Genomic DNA, 15,063 nt, shown 5'->3' on the forward strand with positions numbered 1-15,063 from the left:
TTTACATCCCTGTTAGCGAGCATTTCTCCTTTCCAAGATAATCCCATCCACCTGACAGGTGTGGCATATCAAGAAGCTGATTAAACAGCATGATCATTACACAGGTGCACTTGGTGCTGGAGACAATAAAAGACCACTCTAAAATGTGCAGCTTTGTCACACAACACAATGCCACAGATATCTAAAGATTCGAGGTGGCATGCAATTGGCATGCTGACTGCAGTAACGTCTACCAGAGCTGTTATCAGAGAATTTAATGTTAATTTCTCTACCATAAGTCGCCTCAGACATCGTTTTAGAATATTTGGCAGTGCGTCCAACCGACCACAAAACCGCAGACCGCGTGTGTGGCGTCGTGTGGGCGAGTGGTTTGCTGATGTCAACGTTGTGATCAGAGTGCCCCATGGTGGCAGTGGGTTTATGGTATGGGCAGGCATAAACTACGGACAATGAACACAATTGCATTTTATCGATGGCAATTTGAATGCAAAGAAATACCGCGATGAGATCCTGAGGCCCATTGTTGTGCCATTCATCCGCCGCCATCACCTCGTGTTTCAGAATAATAATGCACCGCCCCATGTCGCAAGGGACTGTACACAATCCCTGGAAGCTGAAAATGTGCCAGTTTCCACGAATATCGAGCAACTTTGCAAAGACATTGAAGAGGAGTGCATACGCACTGTGACAAACATATGTTTATCTGTATTCCCAGTCATGTGAAATCCATTGATTACGGCCTAATGAATTAATGTCAATTGACATATTTTCTTATATGAACGGTAACTCAGTAAAATCTTTGAAATTGTTGCATGTTGCACTTACAGAATATTTTGTTCAGTGTAATACAACAAATTATACAGTGTGATCATACACCTAAAAAAAATGATATAATAAAAAAATGGTCTGTGAAGAACAACATTGACAGGGCAATTCAAGCTTAGCCAATATACAGAGATAATGTATTGGGCCTACTGCACAAACCTCATTGCTACATAACTGTTTTTAACTGGTTAATATTGCATAACATAAGCTGATGTTTTTTAAGTCATGTTTTAAAAAAAATCTGAGCGGTAAGATCTCTGCTTGGAGTCTTCCTCTCCCTCCTTTACTCCCTCTCTTCGTCCTTTACTCACGTACCCTTTTGACTCGAGTTGTGAGGTCTTGAACAAAAAGCTTCCGCAGGTTGTGCAGGGTCTGGAGTTCACGGGCCTGTGGAATAAAGAGAGAGAAAAAGACAGGAAGAGAGAGAGAGAGAGAGAGAGAGAGAGAGAGAAAGAGAGAAAGAGAGAGAGAAAAGAGAGAGAGAGAGAGAGAGAGAGAGAGAGAGAGAGAGAGAGAGAAGAAGGGATATAGGCACGGAGGGTTGGAGAGGGAGAGAGAGAAATAGAGAGAAAAGGAAAGTGGGAAAGAAGAAGGGATAGAGGCATGGAGGGTTGGAGAGAGAGAGAGAGAGAGAGACCATATTAGAGAGACATATTTCCCCCAGATTACACAGATCCACAAAGAATTTGAAAAAAATCCAATTTTGAAAAACTCCCATATCTTTTGGGTGAAATTCCACAGTGTGCCATCACAGCAGCAAGATTTGTGACCTGTTGCCACGGGAAAAGGGCAACCAGTGAAGAACAAACACCATTGTAAATACAACCCATATTTATGCTTATTCATTTTATCTTGTGTCCTTTAACTATTTGTACATTGTATATATATATATATAATATGACATTTGTAATGTCTTTACTGTTTTTAAACTTCTGTATGTGTAATGTTTACTGTTAATTTTTGTTGTTTTTCACTTTATATATTCACTTTGTATGTTGTCTACCTCACTTGCTTTGGCAATGTTAACACATGTTTAACACATGCTCGCATCCGCTACAAGACCATGGTGCTTGCCTACGGAGCTGTGAGGGGAACGGCACCTCAGTACCTCCAGGCTCTGATCAGGCCCTACACCCAAATAAGGGCACTGCGTTCATCCACCTCTGGCCTGCTCGCCTCCCTACCACTGAGGAAGTACAGTTCCCGCTCAGCTCAGTCAAAACTGTTCGCTGCTCTGGCTCCCCAATGGTGGAACAAACTCCCTCACGACGCCAGGACAGCGGAGTCAATCACCACCTTCCGGAGACACCTGAAACCCCACCTCTTTAAGGAATATCTAGGATAGGATAAAGTAATCCTTCTCACCCCCCCCCCTTAAAATACTTAGATGCACTATTGTAAAGTGGTTGTTCCACTGGATGTCATAAGGTGAATGCACCAATTTGTAAGTCGCTCTGGATAAGAGCGTCTGCTAAATGACTTAAATGTAAATGTAAATGTAATGTTTCCCATGCCAATAAAGCCCTTGAATTGAATTGAATTGAATTTAATTGAGAGAAGTAGAGGGAAAAGGAAAGTGGGAAAGAAGAAGGGATAGAGGCATGGAGGGTTGGAGAGAGGGAGAGAGAGAGGGAGAGGGAGAGAGAAATAGAGAGAAAATGAAAGGGGAAAGAAGAAGGGATAGAGGCACGGAGGGTTGGAGAGAGAGAGAGAGAGAGAGAGAGAGAGAGAGAGAGAGAGAGAGAGAGAGAGAGAAACAGAGAGAGAGAAATAGAGAGAAAAGGAAAGTGAGAAAGAAGAAGGGATAGAGGCATGGAGGGTTGGAGAGAGAGAGGGAGGTGAGAGGAGATATGGCGAGAGAAAAACAAGAGGTTTGCACAAAGAGTGAGCAAATAGAGAGAAAGAGGAAAAAAGAGGAGGTGCATTCATGAATTGTGATCTACAGTGGATTAAATTGAATGTCAGAGAGAGAGCGAAAGTGAGAGGGAGTGAGGGAGAAAGATACTCACCACAGTCTCTTCCAGTCCTTTAAGGTCCTGCTTTGACTGCTCGTGGCGCTCATGAATAAATCTGGCAAAATGTGGAAGGAGCAAATAAATACAGTTGAAGTCAGAAGTTTACATTACACCTTAGCCAAATACATTTCATCTCAGTTTTTCACAATTCCTGACATTTAATCCCAGAAAAATTTCCTGTTTTAGGTCAGTTTTTTAAAGAATGTGAAATGTCAGAATAATAGCAGTGAGAATTATTTATTTCAGCTGTTATTTCTTTCATCACATTCCCACTGGGTCAGAAGTTTACGTACACTCAATTAGTATTTGGTAGCATTGGCGTTAAATTGTTTAACTTGGGCCAAACGTGTCGGGTAGCCTTCCACAAACTTCCCGCAATAAGTTGGGTGAATTTTGGCCCATTCCTCCTGACAGAGCTGGTGTAACTTGGTCAGGGTTGCAGGCCTTCTTGCTCGCACACACTTTTTCAGTTCTGCCCACAAATCTTCTATGGGAGGTCAGGGCTTTGTGATGGCCACTCCAAAACCTTGACTTTGTTGTCCTTAAGCCATTTTCACACAACTTTGGAAGTATGCTTGGGGTTATTGTCCATTTGGAAGACCCATTTGCGAACAAGCTTTAACTTCCTGACTGATGTCTTGAAATGTCGCTGCAATATATTCACATAATTTTCCTACCTCATCATGATGCCAATAATTTTGTGAAGTGCACCAGTCCCTCCTGCAGCAAAGCACCCCCAAAATATGATGCTGTCACCCCCGTGCTTCATCGTTGGGATGGGGTTCTTCGGCTTGCAAGCCTCCCCCTTTTTCCTTCATACATAATGATGATCATTATGGCCAAATAGTTATATTTTTGGTTCATCAGACCAGAAGACATGTCTCCATAAGAATAATATTTTTCCCTATGTGCAGTTGCAAAGCGTAGTCTGTATTTTTTATGGCATTTTGGAGCAGTGGCTTCTTCCTTGCTGAGCGGCCTTTCAGGTTATGTCAATATAGGACTCGTTTTACTGTGGATATAGATACTTTGTACCTGTTTCCTCCAGCATCTTCACAATGTCCTTTGCTGTTCTGGTATTGATTTGCACCTTCCGCATCAAAGTACGTTCATCTCTAGGAGACAGAACGCATCTCCTTCTGAGCGGTATGACGGCTGCGTGGTCCCATGGTGTTTATACTTGGGTACTATTGTTTAAACAGATGAATGTGGTACCTTCAGGCATTTGGAAATTGCTCCCAAGGATGGACCAGAATTGTGGAGGTCTACAATATTTTTTCTGAGGTCTTCGCTGATTTCTTTTGACTGCCCCATGATGTCAAGCAAAGAGTTTGAAGGTAGGCCTTGAAATACATCCACAGGTACACCTCCAATTGACTCAAATTATGTCAATTAGCCTATCAGAAGCTTCTAATGCCATGACATCATTTTCTGGAATTTTCCAAGCTGTTTAAAGGCACAGTCAACTTAGTGTATGTAAACTTCTGACCCACTGGAATTGTGATACAGTGAATTATAAGTGAAATAATCGGTCTGTAAACAATTGTCGGAAAAATGTAAAACTCTGAAAAACTTGTCCCAGAGCATGTTTTGTTTTGTTTGTTTGTTTGCTTGCTTGCTTGCGTGAGTGCGTGAGTGCGTGGGTGCATGCGTGCGTGCGACTCAGAGCATGTTCAGTCAGCTAAATGTTAAGGGTTCTTGGTGGTCTCGTAATGGTAAATAAACAAACAGCTGGTCTCAATTCGCTCCCTACCCCCCTGGCCATAACCTTTCAATGTTTACTGATCTGTAAGGGTTAAGGGTATTTCCCTTGAGAGGTGCAGAGTGAACCAACCGGCTGCGCCAGGTGCCAGGCGCCAAGTCAGCGACGCTGCGTTCAAAGTTCAAGTAAATTGCACTCTGTGCTGCAGCCGGCTTGCCTATTTCAGGTGAAAGGCCTTGTAGGGCTAAGACTGTGGGGTTATTTGTGGAGTTATAGGGTTCTATCAACAACCGTTTTCATCTGAAGAACCCTTTTTGGAATACGAGGGTTCTTTGTTCTACCTTCAACCTTTTTCATCCTAAGAACCGTGAAACAACAGTGCATTGTCTGGCACACAGAAAATTGGCCAGTGTTACCTAGTGTTGATTCAGGAGGTGAATTAACTCTGTGAAGAGTTAAATTAACACTCGGTGGTGTAACCCCAGTGTTGATGTTAACAACCAGAGTTAGGTGTGATATCTCTTTTTTTTCAAGGGTTCTAACTAAAACATTTAACATCCTAAGAACTGTTTTTGGAAGAAAGTTATTTGAAAGGAAGTAAGGATTCTTTGGAAGGCCAGAAGGTTTCTACATAGAACCAAATATAATATTTCCCAGCATGATCTATAGCAGGAAAATTTTCTGAATTGTTCGTTTTACTGTAATATCTGTGGTTTTTATTGGTTGATTAATTTTATGCCACACAAAGATAAATAACACAGTTTTTAAAATGTAAATCAAATTGTATTTGTCAGGTGCCAAATACAACAGGTGTAGACCTTACAGTGAAATGTTTACTTACAAGCCCCTAACCAACAATTCAGTTTTAAGATAAATAAGTGTTAAGTAAAAAATAGATAAGTAAAAAATAAAGTAACAAATAACTAAAGAGCAGCAGTAAAATAACAATAGCGAGCGTATATACAGAGGGTACCAGTACAGAGTCAATGTGCAGGGGCAGTGGTGAGACGAGGTAATTGAGGTAATATGTACATTTACAGTAGGTATAGTTAAAGTGACTATGCATAGATAATAAACAGCAGCATAAAATGGGGGGGGGGGCAATGCAAATAGTCTGGGTAGCCATTTGATTAGCTGTTCAGGAGTCTTATGGCTTGGGGGTAGAAGCTGTTAAGAAGTCTTTTGGACCTAGACTTGGCACTCTGGTACCGCTTGCCATGCGGTAGCAGAGAGAACAGTCATTGACTAGGGTGGCTGGAGTCTTTCACCATTTCTAAAAATGGTGAAAGACTCCAGCCACCCTAGTAAATGACTGAAGGCCCTAAGCCCTTCCTTAGGGTAACTAATCAAATCTGTTAATTTTCTAAACTAATCCAATCTGTTAGCAATTGGATGTGTTGCATCTGTTACTGAGATGGTTGGTCCAGTTTAGATGATTGAGGTAATGTCAGTATTTAATCTTCCCGACCCTAGTAGTCATTCTGAAAGCAGGTTGGGTGTGATTAACAATTCCACTTAATAATAATATATAATATATGCCATTTAGCAGACGCTTTTATCCAAAGCGACTTACAGTCATGTGTGCATACATTCTACGTATGGGTGGTCCCGGGGATCGAACCCACTACCCTGGCGTTACAAGAGCACTTGTCGGCTGTCCTAACTCTTGCTGGATTCCAATAGGAATTACATATCACCTTGCAAGCCAGCATAATGTGACTTGCAGGCGTGATGTAAACCAAGAGATTCCTTAAGGAAGGTGGATTCTACCCGTTCTAGGAAGAACCCTCCAAAGATAAAATGGTTATTGGTAGAACCCTTCATAAAGGGTTCCAGGAAGAACCTTTCCTAGAGTATTCTAGGCAGAATCATATGCAGGGGTTCTTTGAAGAACCTTACATATAGGGTTCTAGATAGAAGAGTTCTACGCAGCACGAAAAAGGGTGCCCCTATGGGGACAAACCGAAGAACGCTGTATAGTTCTAGTTATGACATTTTTTTAGAGTGCACCTATGACTTAGTGTTAGCGCACCAATGAGAGAGTGAGAGGAGTTCAAACAGAGCAGAATATGTAGGAGAAGAAGAAAAGGGACAAATCCAATTATATTTGTCCTGGCTGTGCCGCTCGTCATTTCTATCCTCTGGGCATATTTTTTCTACGAGTGTAGTGTCAGCCTATAAGGAGGTGGTAAGTGAAATGGCATTGTGGTACATGAAAAACAACCTCTCCCTCAACATCAGCAAAACACAGGAGTTGATTGTTGACTTCAGGAAGCAGAGGAAGGAACGTGCCCTGATCCAATGCAGTAGAGAGAGTCAACAGTTTTAAGTTCCTCGGCGTCCACATCACCGAGGACTTGACATGGAACAACAATACCACCACTTTTGTCAAGAGGGCGCAACCATCTCCAAATGGTTCTACCTAGCACAAAAAAGGGTTTGCCTATGGGGACAAACCGACGAACCCTATATGGCTCCAGTATAAAAGTGTATGGAGTGAATTGAGATGGTCTAAAAGAGACTCACGTCAGCTCCTACAGTTGCAGGGTCATCTGACTCCTGAGACGGTGTGTGTGACTTACGTCAGCTCCTCCAGTTGCAGTGTCTTGTGGTGCTCCTGACTCCTAAGACGGTCAAAGTCGCTCCTCAGCCGCTCCAACTCCAGATGAAGACGATGGTTGCGACTGATCAGGACAGAAGAGGAGGGAGGACAATATATGAGAAACAGTTTGGTGTAGCCTTCCTAGTCTAGAATGCCAGGGGGTTAACTTTACCACAAATGTCATACGTTTAGATCCCATTTTATGAGGAAATGGTTCTGGTTATGACTGATAGACAGGAGAGGAGGGTGAAAATGAGGGTGGAGAGAGGGCAAAGACAGAGAGAGTAGATGCTGTAAGGAACAATCTGATGTTAATACACTTCTAGGGGGTTAACTTAACAACAATTTAAGTACATTTACTTCCAAAATGGTCATGAAATGGTCATAAATGGGACAAAATGTTGGATTTTATATCTAAAATGTATATAATGAATATATAAATCTGTGGAATAGATATACACTTGCTATGCTCTTACAATAAAATGGGATAGGAAAGTATAAGGCTGAGGCTGAGATTCTGGGTAGACATTTAGATATTATATAGGTGATTTTTCAACATGTGGTGCTTTGTTAAAATAGGCGTGTTAAAATATGCAGGCAGATGCTATGTTGGTTGGATGAAAGGTAGGGTATAGAATAACAAAATAAAGGTACTGACAGCGAGGGCGTCACACAGCAGCACAGCTGCTATCTTGTGACTGAGATAACACTGTGAGCATAACAAAGAGAGGGAGAGGTCGGTACCTCCTCAGCGAGGTCGTCAATGATCTTTGTAACCAGCACACTAAGCACAGAAATCTACAGATGGAGGTAAGGTTGTGAGTCAGGTTAGGTAGAATGACAATGAGAGAGCCCGTTCCATGATCTCGCCATCACGGTTGACAACTCCATTGTGTCCTCCTCCCAGAGCGCTAAGAACCTTGGCGTGATCCTGGACAACACCCTGTCGTTCTCAACTAACATCAAGGCGGTGGCCCGTTCCTGTAGGTTCATGCTCTACAACATCCGCAGAGTACGACCCTGCCTCACACAGGAAGCGGCGCAGGTCCTAATCCAGGCACTTGTCATCTCCCGTCTGGATTACTGCAACTCGCTGTTGGCTGGGCTCCCTGCCTGTGCCATTAAACCCCTACAACTCATCCAGAACGCCGCAGCCCGTCTAGTGTTTAACATTCCCAAGTTCTCTCACGTCACCCCGCTCCTCCGCTCTCTCCACTGGCTTCCAGTTGAAGCTCGCATCCGCTACAAGACCATGGTACTTGCCTACAGAGCTGTGAGGGGAACGGCACCTCAGTACCTCCAGGCTCTGATCAGGCCCTACACCCAAATAAGGGCACTGCGTTCATCCACCTCTGGCCTGCTCGCCTCCCTACCACTGAGGAAGTACAGTTCCCGCTCAACCCAGTCAAAACTGTTCGCTGCTCTGGCTCCCCAATGGTGGAACAAACTCCCTCACGACGCCAGGACAGCGGAGTCAATCACCACCTTCCGGAGGTAGATATTAGATAAATATTTAGATGCACTATTGTAAAGTGGCTGTTCCACTGGATGTCATAAGGTGAATGCACCAATTTGTAAGTCGCTCTTTATAAGAGCGTCTGCTAAATGACAAATGTAATGTAATGTAAGAGCAATGGGAGGGAGGAGAGAGGGAGAGAGGACAACAGTACAGATACATAGCGTGACAGAGCATGACAAGGGTAGAGGCTGACAGTAAGAAGGAGATGAAAGTACTGATTCACAGAGGTCATCACACAAAGCAGTACATTTTGCAGGCTATGTCGTGAGGTGACACTGTGAGGTAGAGTAGAGAATGACAATGAGAGGGAATCGAAGGGAGAGAGGGGGAGAGGAGAGAAGTGTCGTGGCTCTCCTGACAGTGGAACAAAGGACCCATCAGCTAGGCAAATGCTTTAAGATAGTCAGACCCCCTGTCTCCCACAGAAGAGGGGGGGGCTGTGCCGGTCTTGACACCTTAACACTGGGTCGTACATTTAGAGAGAATGAACTTTCTCTTCCTTGCCCTGCAGTATTGGAATATTGAAACTCCTTTGTTACTGAGAGACTCTTGCCAAACAAACCATTTTTCTCCACGTCACGAATGGTTAAAACTACAAGACCAGACAGCGTGGAGCGGTGGCTACCCGGCAGAAAATGGTGATACCTGTACATTGCCGGGTTACTACTGGCATGTAAAGTGGTTGGGAGCTGAACCCTGAATAATCAACCATTGATTCCAAAAGATGTGAGACGTCAGTCTACACGTTGAAATAGTGAGAAACTGAAGCTACAACCTCAACACTAGAAAAGAAGATAACCTCACCTAGGAGACCAGAAACGTTCACAGTCTGCAGCTGAAGTCTCAGTTCCAACAAACACTCTACTAACAGAGAAGCTCTACAAAGAAGAAGGACATTGTGACCTTAGGTGGACAATCAGAGCCTCTCAGCGAGCCGCTACCCATAGACGGATCAATTGGTTTCAACAGAGAGACAACAGAGAAAGACATCTACGCATAAATACAGTATATGGCATTTCTTATCCGAATGAGCGGTGGTTAGGGTGCTAAGTATTCTGGTTACTTGAAGCGTAATTTCCAAATGATTTACGATAAATTGACTCTCTTTGTCTCTGTCTCTCTTTATCTTTCCCCACCCCCTTTCCATTGTATAACAAGCCGTCATATCGTGTCAGTCCACTAGGGACTTTTATTTAACCTGTTACTCCTACCCCCTACTTTTTCGAACATTCTGTTAAAAATCGCGCAACATTTCAGCACCCTGCTGCTCATGCCAGGAATATAGTATATGCATATGATTAGTATGTGTGGATAGAAAACACTCAGACGTTTATAAAACTGGTTAAATCACGGCTGTGACTATAACAGAACGTGCGTTTCATCGAAAAGTGCAGGAAAATCTGATCACTGAAAATGGAAAAATATATCCATGCGCGACTTGAACCCATTGATAAAGGTGAACCACATTTAATGGGGCTGAGGTTGCAATACCTACAGCTTCCACACGTTGTCTCGAGTCTTGTCATTTGCCTACTATTTGTTTCTTGGCCAAACAGACGCAAGGCAGCGCAGTTCTTCCAGTCTCCGACCGGATATTTTGGTTGAGATTTACCCGGACATTATTTCCAGACGGACAGCTAAAGAATATACTTCGCCTCGTGATCAATTTGATCGCTTATTAACGCTTACTAATACCTAAAGTTGCATTACAAAAGAATTTCAAAGTGTTTTGTGAAAGTTTATCGTCGACTTTTTTAATTTAAAAAAATGACGTTACGTTATAAGACGCTATTTTTTTATGTTTATCACACAGTCTTCATAGATCGATATCTAGGCTATATATGGACCGATTTAATCGAGAGAAAAAAAGACCCAATAGTGATTATGGGACATCTAGGAGTGCCAACAAAGAAGATGGTCAAAGGTAATGAATGTTTTATATTTTATTTGTGCGGCTTGTGTAGCGACGACTATGCTAATTATTTTGTTTACGTCCCCTGCGGGTCTTTTGGGGTGTTACATGCTATCAGATAATAGCTTCTCATGCTTTCGCCGAAAAGCATTTTAAAAATCTGACTTGTTGCCTGGATTCACAACGAGTGTAGCTTTAATTCAATACCCTGCATGTGTATTTTAATGAACGTTTGAGTTTTAACTAGTACTATTAGCATTTAGCGTAGCGCATTTGCATTTCCAGATGTCTAGATGGGACGCCTGCGTGTCAGGTAGGAGCAAGAGGTTAATGTAAATGTGTATGTGTCTACTGTGTTACTATTTAGTTAGTTAGTAAATAAATAATTAAGCCAATTTGTGTATTGATGTATGCGACATTCGGAATGAGACTGATGAGGTAATGATTGATGTAAGCAATATCTATATATCTTTAGAGTTTAAGTCGGGAGATAGTAACTTGTTAAACAACTTTCCCGTGGTGCCCCAAATTCCTTAATTGCTACATGATCAATGTAATTGAGTAAAAATTAAACATAGTTAATTGATTTTATAAATAACAGTCATCAGGTTAGTGATAGTCACGTCATGACAAGAGGGAACGGGAGCAAGAGAAGAAGATGATGAGAGAGAGGTGGAGAGGAAGGTAGTCAGTGAAAGGGAGATGAAGGTTGAGAGAGTGACAAACGGATATCTGAGTAGAGGGGGAGAGGGGAATAGAGGGTTATGGAGGGGAGAGAGGTACTGACTCAGTGAGGTCGTCAATGATCTTCTGTTTCTCGTTGATGTCGTCTCGGAGACGTCCCAGTTGCTTGTGGTGCGTCTCACGGGGAGACTCCATCTGCTGCACCAGAGCCCTCTGAAATAGGGAGAGAAACAGACAGTAAGCACTCACACACAAACACAGGCAGACAGACATGCATACACACACACACACACACACACACACACACACACACACACACACACACACACACACACACACACACACACACACACACACACACACACACACACACACACACACACACACACACACACACACACACACACACACACACACACACACACACACACACACACACAGCGTTTAAACCACAAAATACATTGAATAATGATAATTTTAAAATTTCCGCCACATAGTCAGTAAGCATAGTTACCTTAACATCAGCAGACTCTTCAATGTCCGCCTGGTTCTCTCCCTTTGTCACCTCTGACATGCTCTCTGAAACACACACAAATATTTGCATTTCAGCGTATGCCTACAAACAAGTCACTTTACTGTCATTTCACTCATCATTTCAGCATCGCTGGAATGCATACACAGTGTTGCACTAATTGTAGCGTCAGTCATTGAGTCATGTACCCTGGGCCAGAAGTTTTACTTTGCACCTGGAGTTTAAAACTCAGTTTAACACTGCACTGCATTATGTTGTAGTCATTGGGATGTCAAATTTACCTTGGGCATGGAGTTTGGCCAGCTCTTCACTCAGAGAGTCATAGTTATCCTCCAGCTGTCTATTCTTCAGCTCTATGTTCTGCATGTACTCTGTCAGGGAGTGGATCTTCGCCTCATGCTGCACACACATAAAACACAATCAATGATTACAACCAATGTTATGACCAATGAGAATCAACCTCACACCCTAAACAAGATGATGAAGTGCAGGAAGATACTTGAATGAAAGCATAAGGTAACATGCACACATCTGGCATCAGAGCAAATTAGCTTTCCACTTGAATGACTAAGCGCTCCAGAATAAGCTGAAAGGTGCACTCAGACTAAATGAAGAGTTTCATTCCCAAATGCTATATATCCATTTTCAGAAATGTTTGTAAATTACCTTGGATTGTTTAAAGAACTTATAAAAGATTGGTGTGTTTTCACTGTCTAATCACGGCATGGGGTTGACATGTAGAGTATTTGTTTATAGCATATCCAACTACCTCATCCCCATACTGTTATTTATTTTATTTTGCTACTTTGCACCTCCGTATCTCTACTTGCAAACTCATGTTCTGCACATGTATCACTCCAGTGTTAATTGCTATATTGTAATTATTTTGCCACTATGGCCTATTTATTGCCTTTACCTCCCTTATCTTACCTCATTTGCACACACTGTATATATATTTTTTTTATTGTATTATTGACTGTATTTTTGTTTATTCCATGTGTAACTCTGTGTTGTTTTTGTCGCACTGCTTTGTTTTATCTTGGCCAGGTCGCAGTTGTAAATGAGAACTTTCTCAACTCTCCTACCTGGTTAAGTAAAGGTGAAATAAAAACTAAATAAAAAAAACAGACTTGTGGAGGTATACATTTCTTTTCAGAGGTTTGGCTGATTTCTTTTGATTTTCCCATTATGTCAAGCAACGAGGCACTGAGTTTGAAGGTAGGCCTTGAAATATATCCACAGGTACACCTCAAATGATGTCAATTAGCCTATCAAAAGCTTCTAAGCCATGACATCATTTTCTGGAATTTTCCAAGCTGTTTAAATGCACAGTCAACTTAGTGTATGTAAACTTCTGACCCACTGGAATTGTGATACAGTGAATTATAAGTGCAATTATGTAAGGGGTGTGTGTTGGTGGCAGGGAAGTCAGGCGCAGGAGAACGAACTTGGTATAAACGGAATTGTTTAATAAATGCTGACAACTCCAAAACAACCAAAAATGTACAAAATAACAAGTGGGTACAAAAACCTGCCGCACACCAACACTAACATGCACATCACATACAAACAAAACAATTTTCCAACAAGGACATGAGGGGAAACAGAGGGTTAAATACACAACATGTAATTGATGGAATTGGAACCAGGCGTGACAAGACAAAACCAATGGAAAATGAAAAATGGATCAGTGATGGCTAGAAGGTCGGTGACGTCGATCGCCAAACACCGCCTGAACAAGGAGAGGGACCGACTTCGGAAGAAATTGTGACAAATTATCTGTCTGTAAACAATTGTTGGAAAAATTACTTGTGTCATGCACAAAGTAGATGTCCTAACCGACTTGCAAAATCTATAGTTTGTTAACAATAAATTTGTGGAGTGGTTGAAAAACGAGTTTTTAAATGACTCCAACCGAAGTGTATGAGAGTAGAGCACACTGAGTTTCCTACCTTTAGCCCTAGTCGGCCAGCAGTAGTATATCAAGCACGTCAGAAGAATGAGCGTCCCTGTTTCTATTGTCATAAAGTAGGACATATGATTAATGATTGTTTCCTGCTTAAACGCAAACAAGGGATGCCTCTTCGTGCCAAGCCACCAACAGGTGTTGCTCTAATTCGTACGGTTGTGAGGTCTGCAACAAAACAGGTGCCTCAGGGTAACTGTAGTTTGAAAGTCTCAGTCCCCGACCGCCGTTATGAACCATTCATTTTCGAGGGGTTTGTGTCCCTAACGAATGACGAAGCATCTCAACGACCGGTTAAAATCCTTAGAGATACTGGTGCGGCGCAGTCGTTTATATTGTCTGATGTGTTGCCCTTATCTGACGATACATACTGTGGTTCCAGTGTTTTAGTGCAGGGTATTGAAATGGGTTTTGTCCCAGTACCATTGCACTTTGTAAATGTACACTCTGAGTTAATCAGTGGAATATTCAGAGTGGGGGTACGTCCTATGTTGCCAGTGAAAGGTGTGACCTTTATAATGGGTAACGATATTGCCGGAGGAAAGGTAGTACCCGTATTGGAAGTATTGGATAAAAGTGACCACTCTCTCTCGAATGAGCTGGCACAGAGTTATCCACATGTGTTCCCCGCTTGTGCTGTCACTCGTGCTCAGGCACTACAAGAGGGTGACGAGATAGATTTGTCGAACACTGTTCTGTTCAAAGAGGTTGATCAAGAGGATGGATTGTGTGATACCTCTGAGAAGCTGATCACCTCTGACAAACAGCCCAGGAAAGAATCAAAGAACGTTGAACTTATTGCTGATGCAATACAGTTACCAGTCACTCGTGAGCAGCTGATTGCTAACCAAAAGGTTGACAACAAGCTTGCTAAATGTTTTTCTAGTGTTGTCTCATTGGAAGATGTGAAGAAGAAGAACGTGGCTTACTTCATTGATGGTAATCTCCTCATGCGTAAATGGAAATCCCATGTTGACGCGGATGGAGATTGGAATGCTGTTTACCAAATAGTGATTCCTACAGCCTTTCGACAAAATGTGTTATCCCTTGCTCATGATCACCAGTGGTCTGGTCATTTAGGAATCACAAAAACTTATGATCGGATCCTTCGACATTTCTTTTGGCCGGGTTTAAAACAAGATGTGGCTCAGTTCTGTCGGACATGCCACACCTGTCAGATAACAGGAAAACCAAATCAGGTTATTCCTCCCGCTCCTCTTTGTCCCATACCTGTCATAGGTGAACCATTCGAGCATGTGGTGGTTGATTGTGTCGGACCGTTACCGAAGACAAAATCGGGTAACCA

General features: G+C 42.4%; 1 protein-coding gene across 1 annotated transcript in view; it reads right to left on the reverse strand.

Annotated features, from left to right (window-relative positions):
• Positions 1-541: 541 nt before the first annotated feature.
• The window catches only part of LOC124023207 (kinesin heavy chain-like), a 107,162-nt gene continuing 92,640 nt past the window's right edge, over positions 542-15,063 (reverse strand). The window contains exons 18-23 of the mRNA XM_046337743.1: positions 12,073-12,190; positions 11,774-11,838; positions 11,363-11,472; positions 7,125-7,226; positions 2,835-2,895; positions 542-1,212 (exon numbers count right to left, since the gene is read on the reverse strand). Coding sequence (XP_046193699.1) covers positions 1,129-1,212; positions 2,835-2,895; positions 7,125-7,226; positions 11,363-11,472; positions 11,774-11,838; positions 12,073-12,190 — 540 coding nt within the window. The 3' untranslated portion in view covers positions 542-1,128. The remainder of the gene's footprint in view (positions 1,213-2,834; positions 2,896-7,124; positions 7,227-11,362; positions 11,473-11,773; positions 11,839-12,072; positions 12,191-15,063) is intronic.

This window comes from Oncorhynchus gorbuscha, unplaced genomic scaffold (assembly GCF_021184085.1).
Source record: "Oncorhynchus gorbuscha isolate QuinsamMale2020 ecotype Even-year unplaced genomic scaffold, OgorEven_v1.0 Un_scaffold_1543, whole genome shotgun sequence".
Classification (NCBI taxonomy): domain Eukaryota; kingdom Metazoa; phylum Chordata; class Actinopteri; order Salmoniformes; family Salmonidae; genus Oncorhynchus; species Oncorhynchus gorbuscha.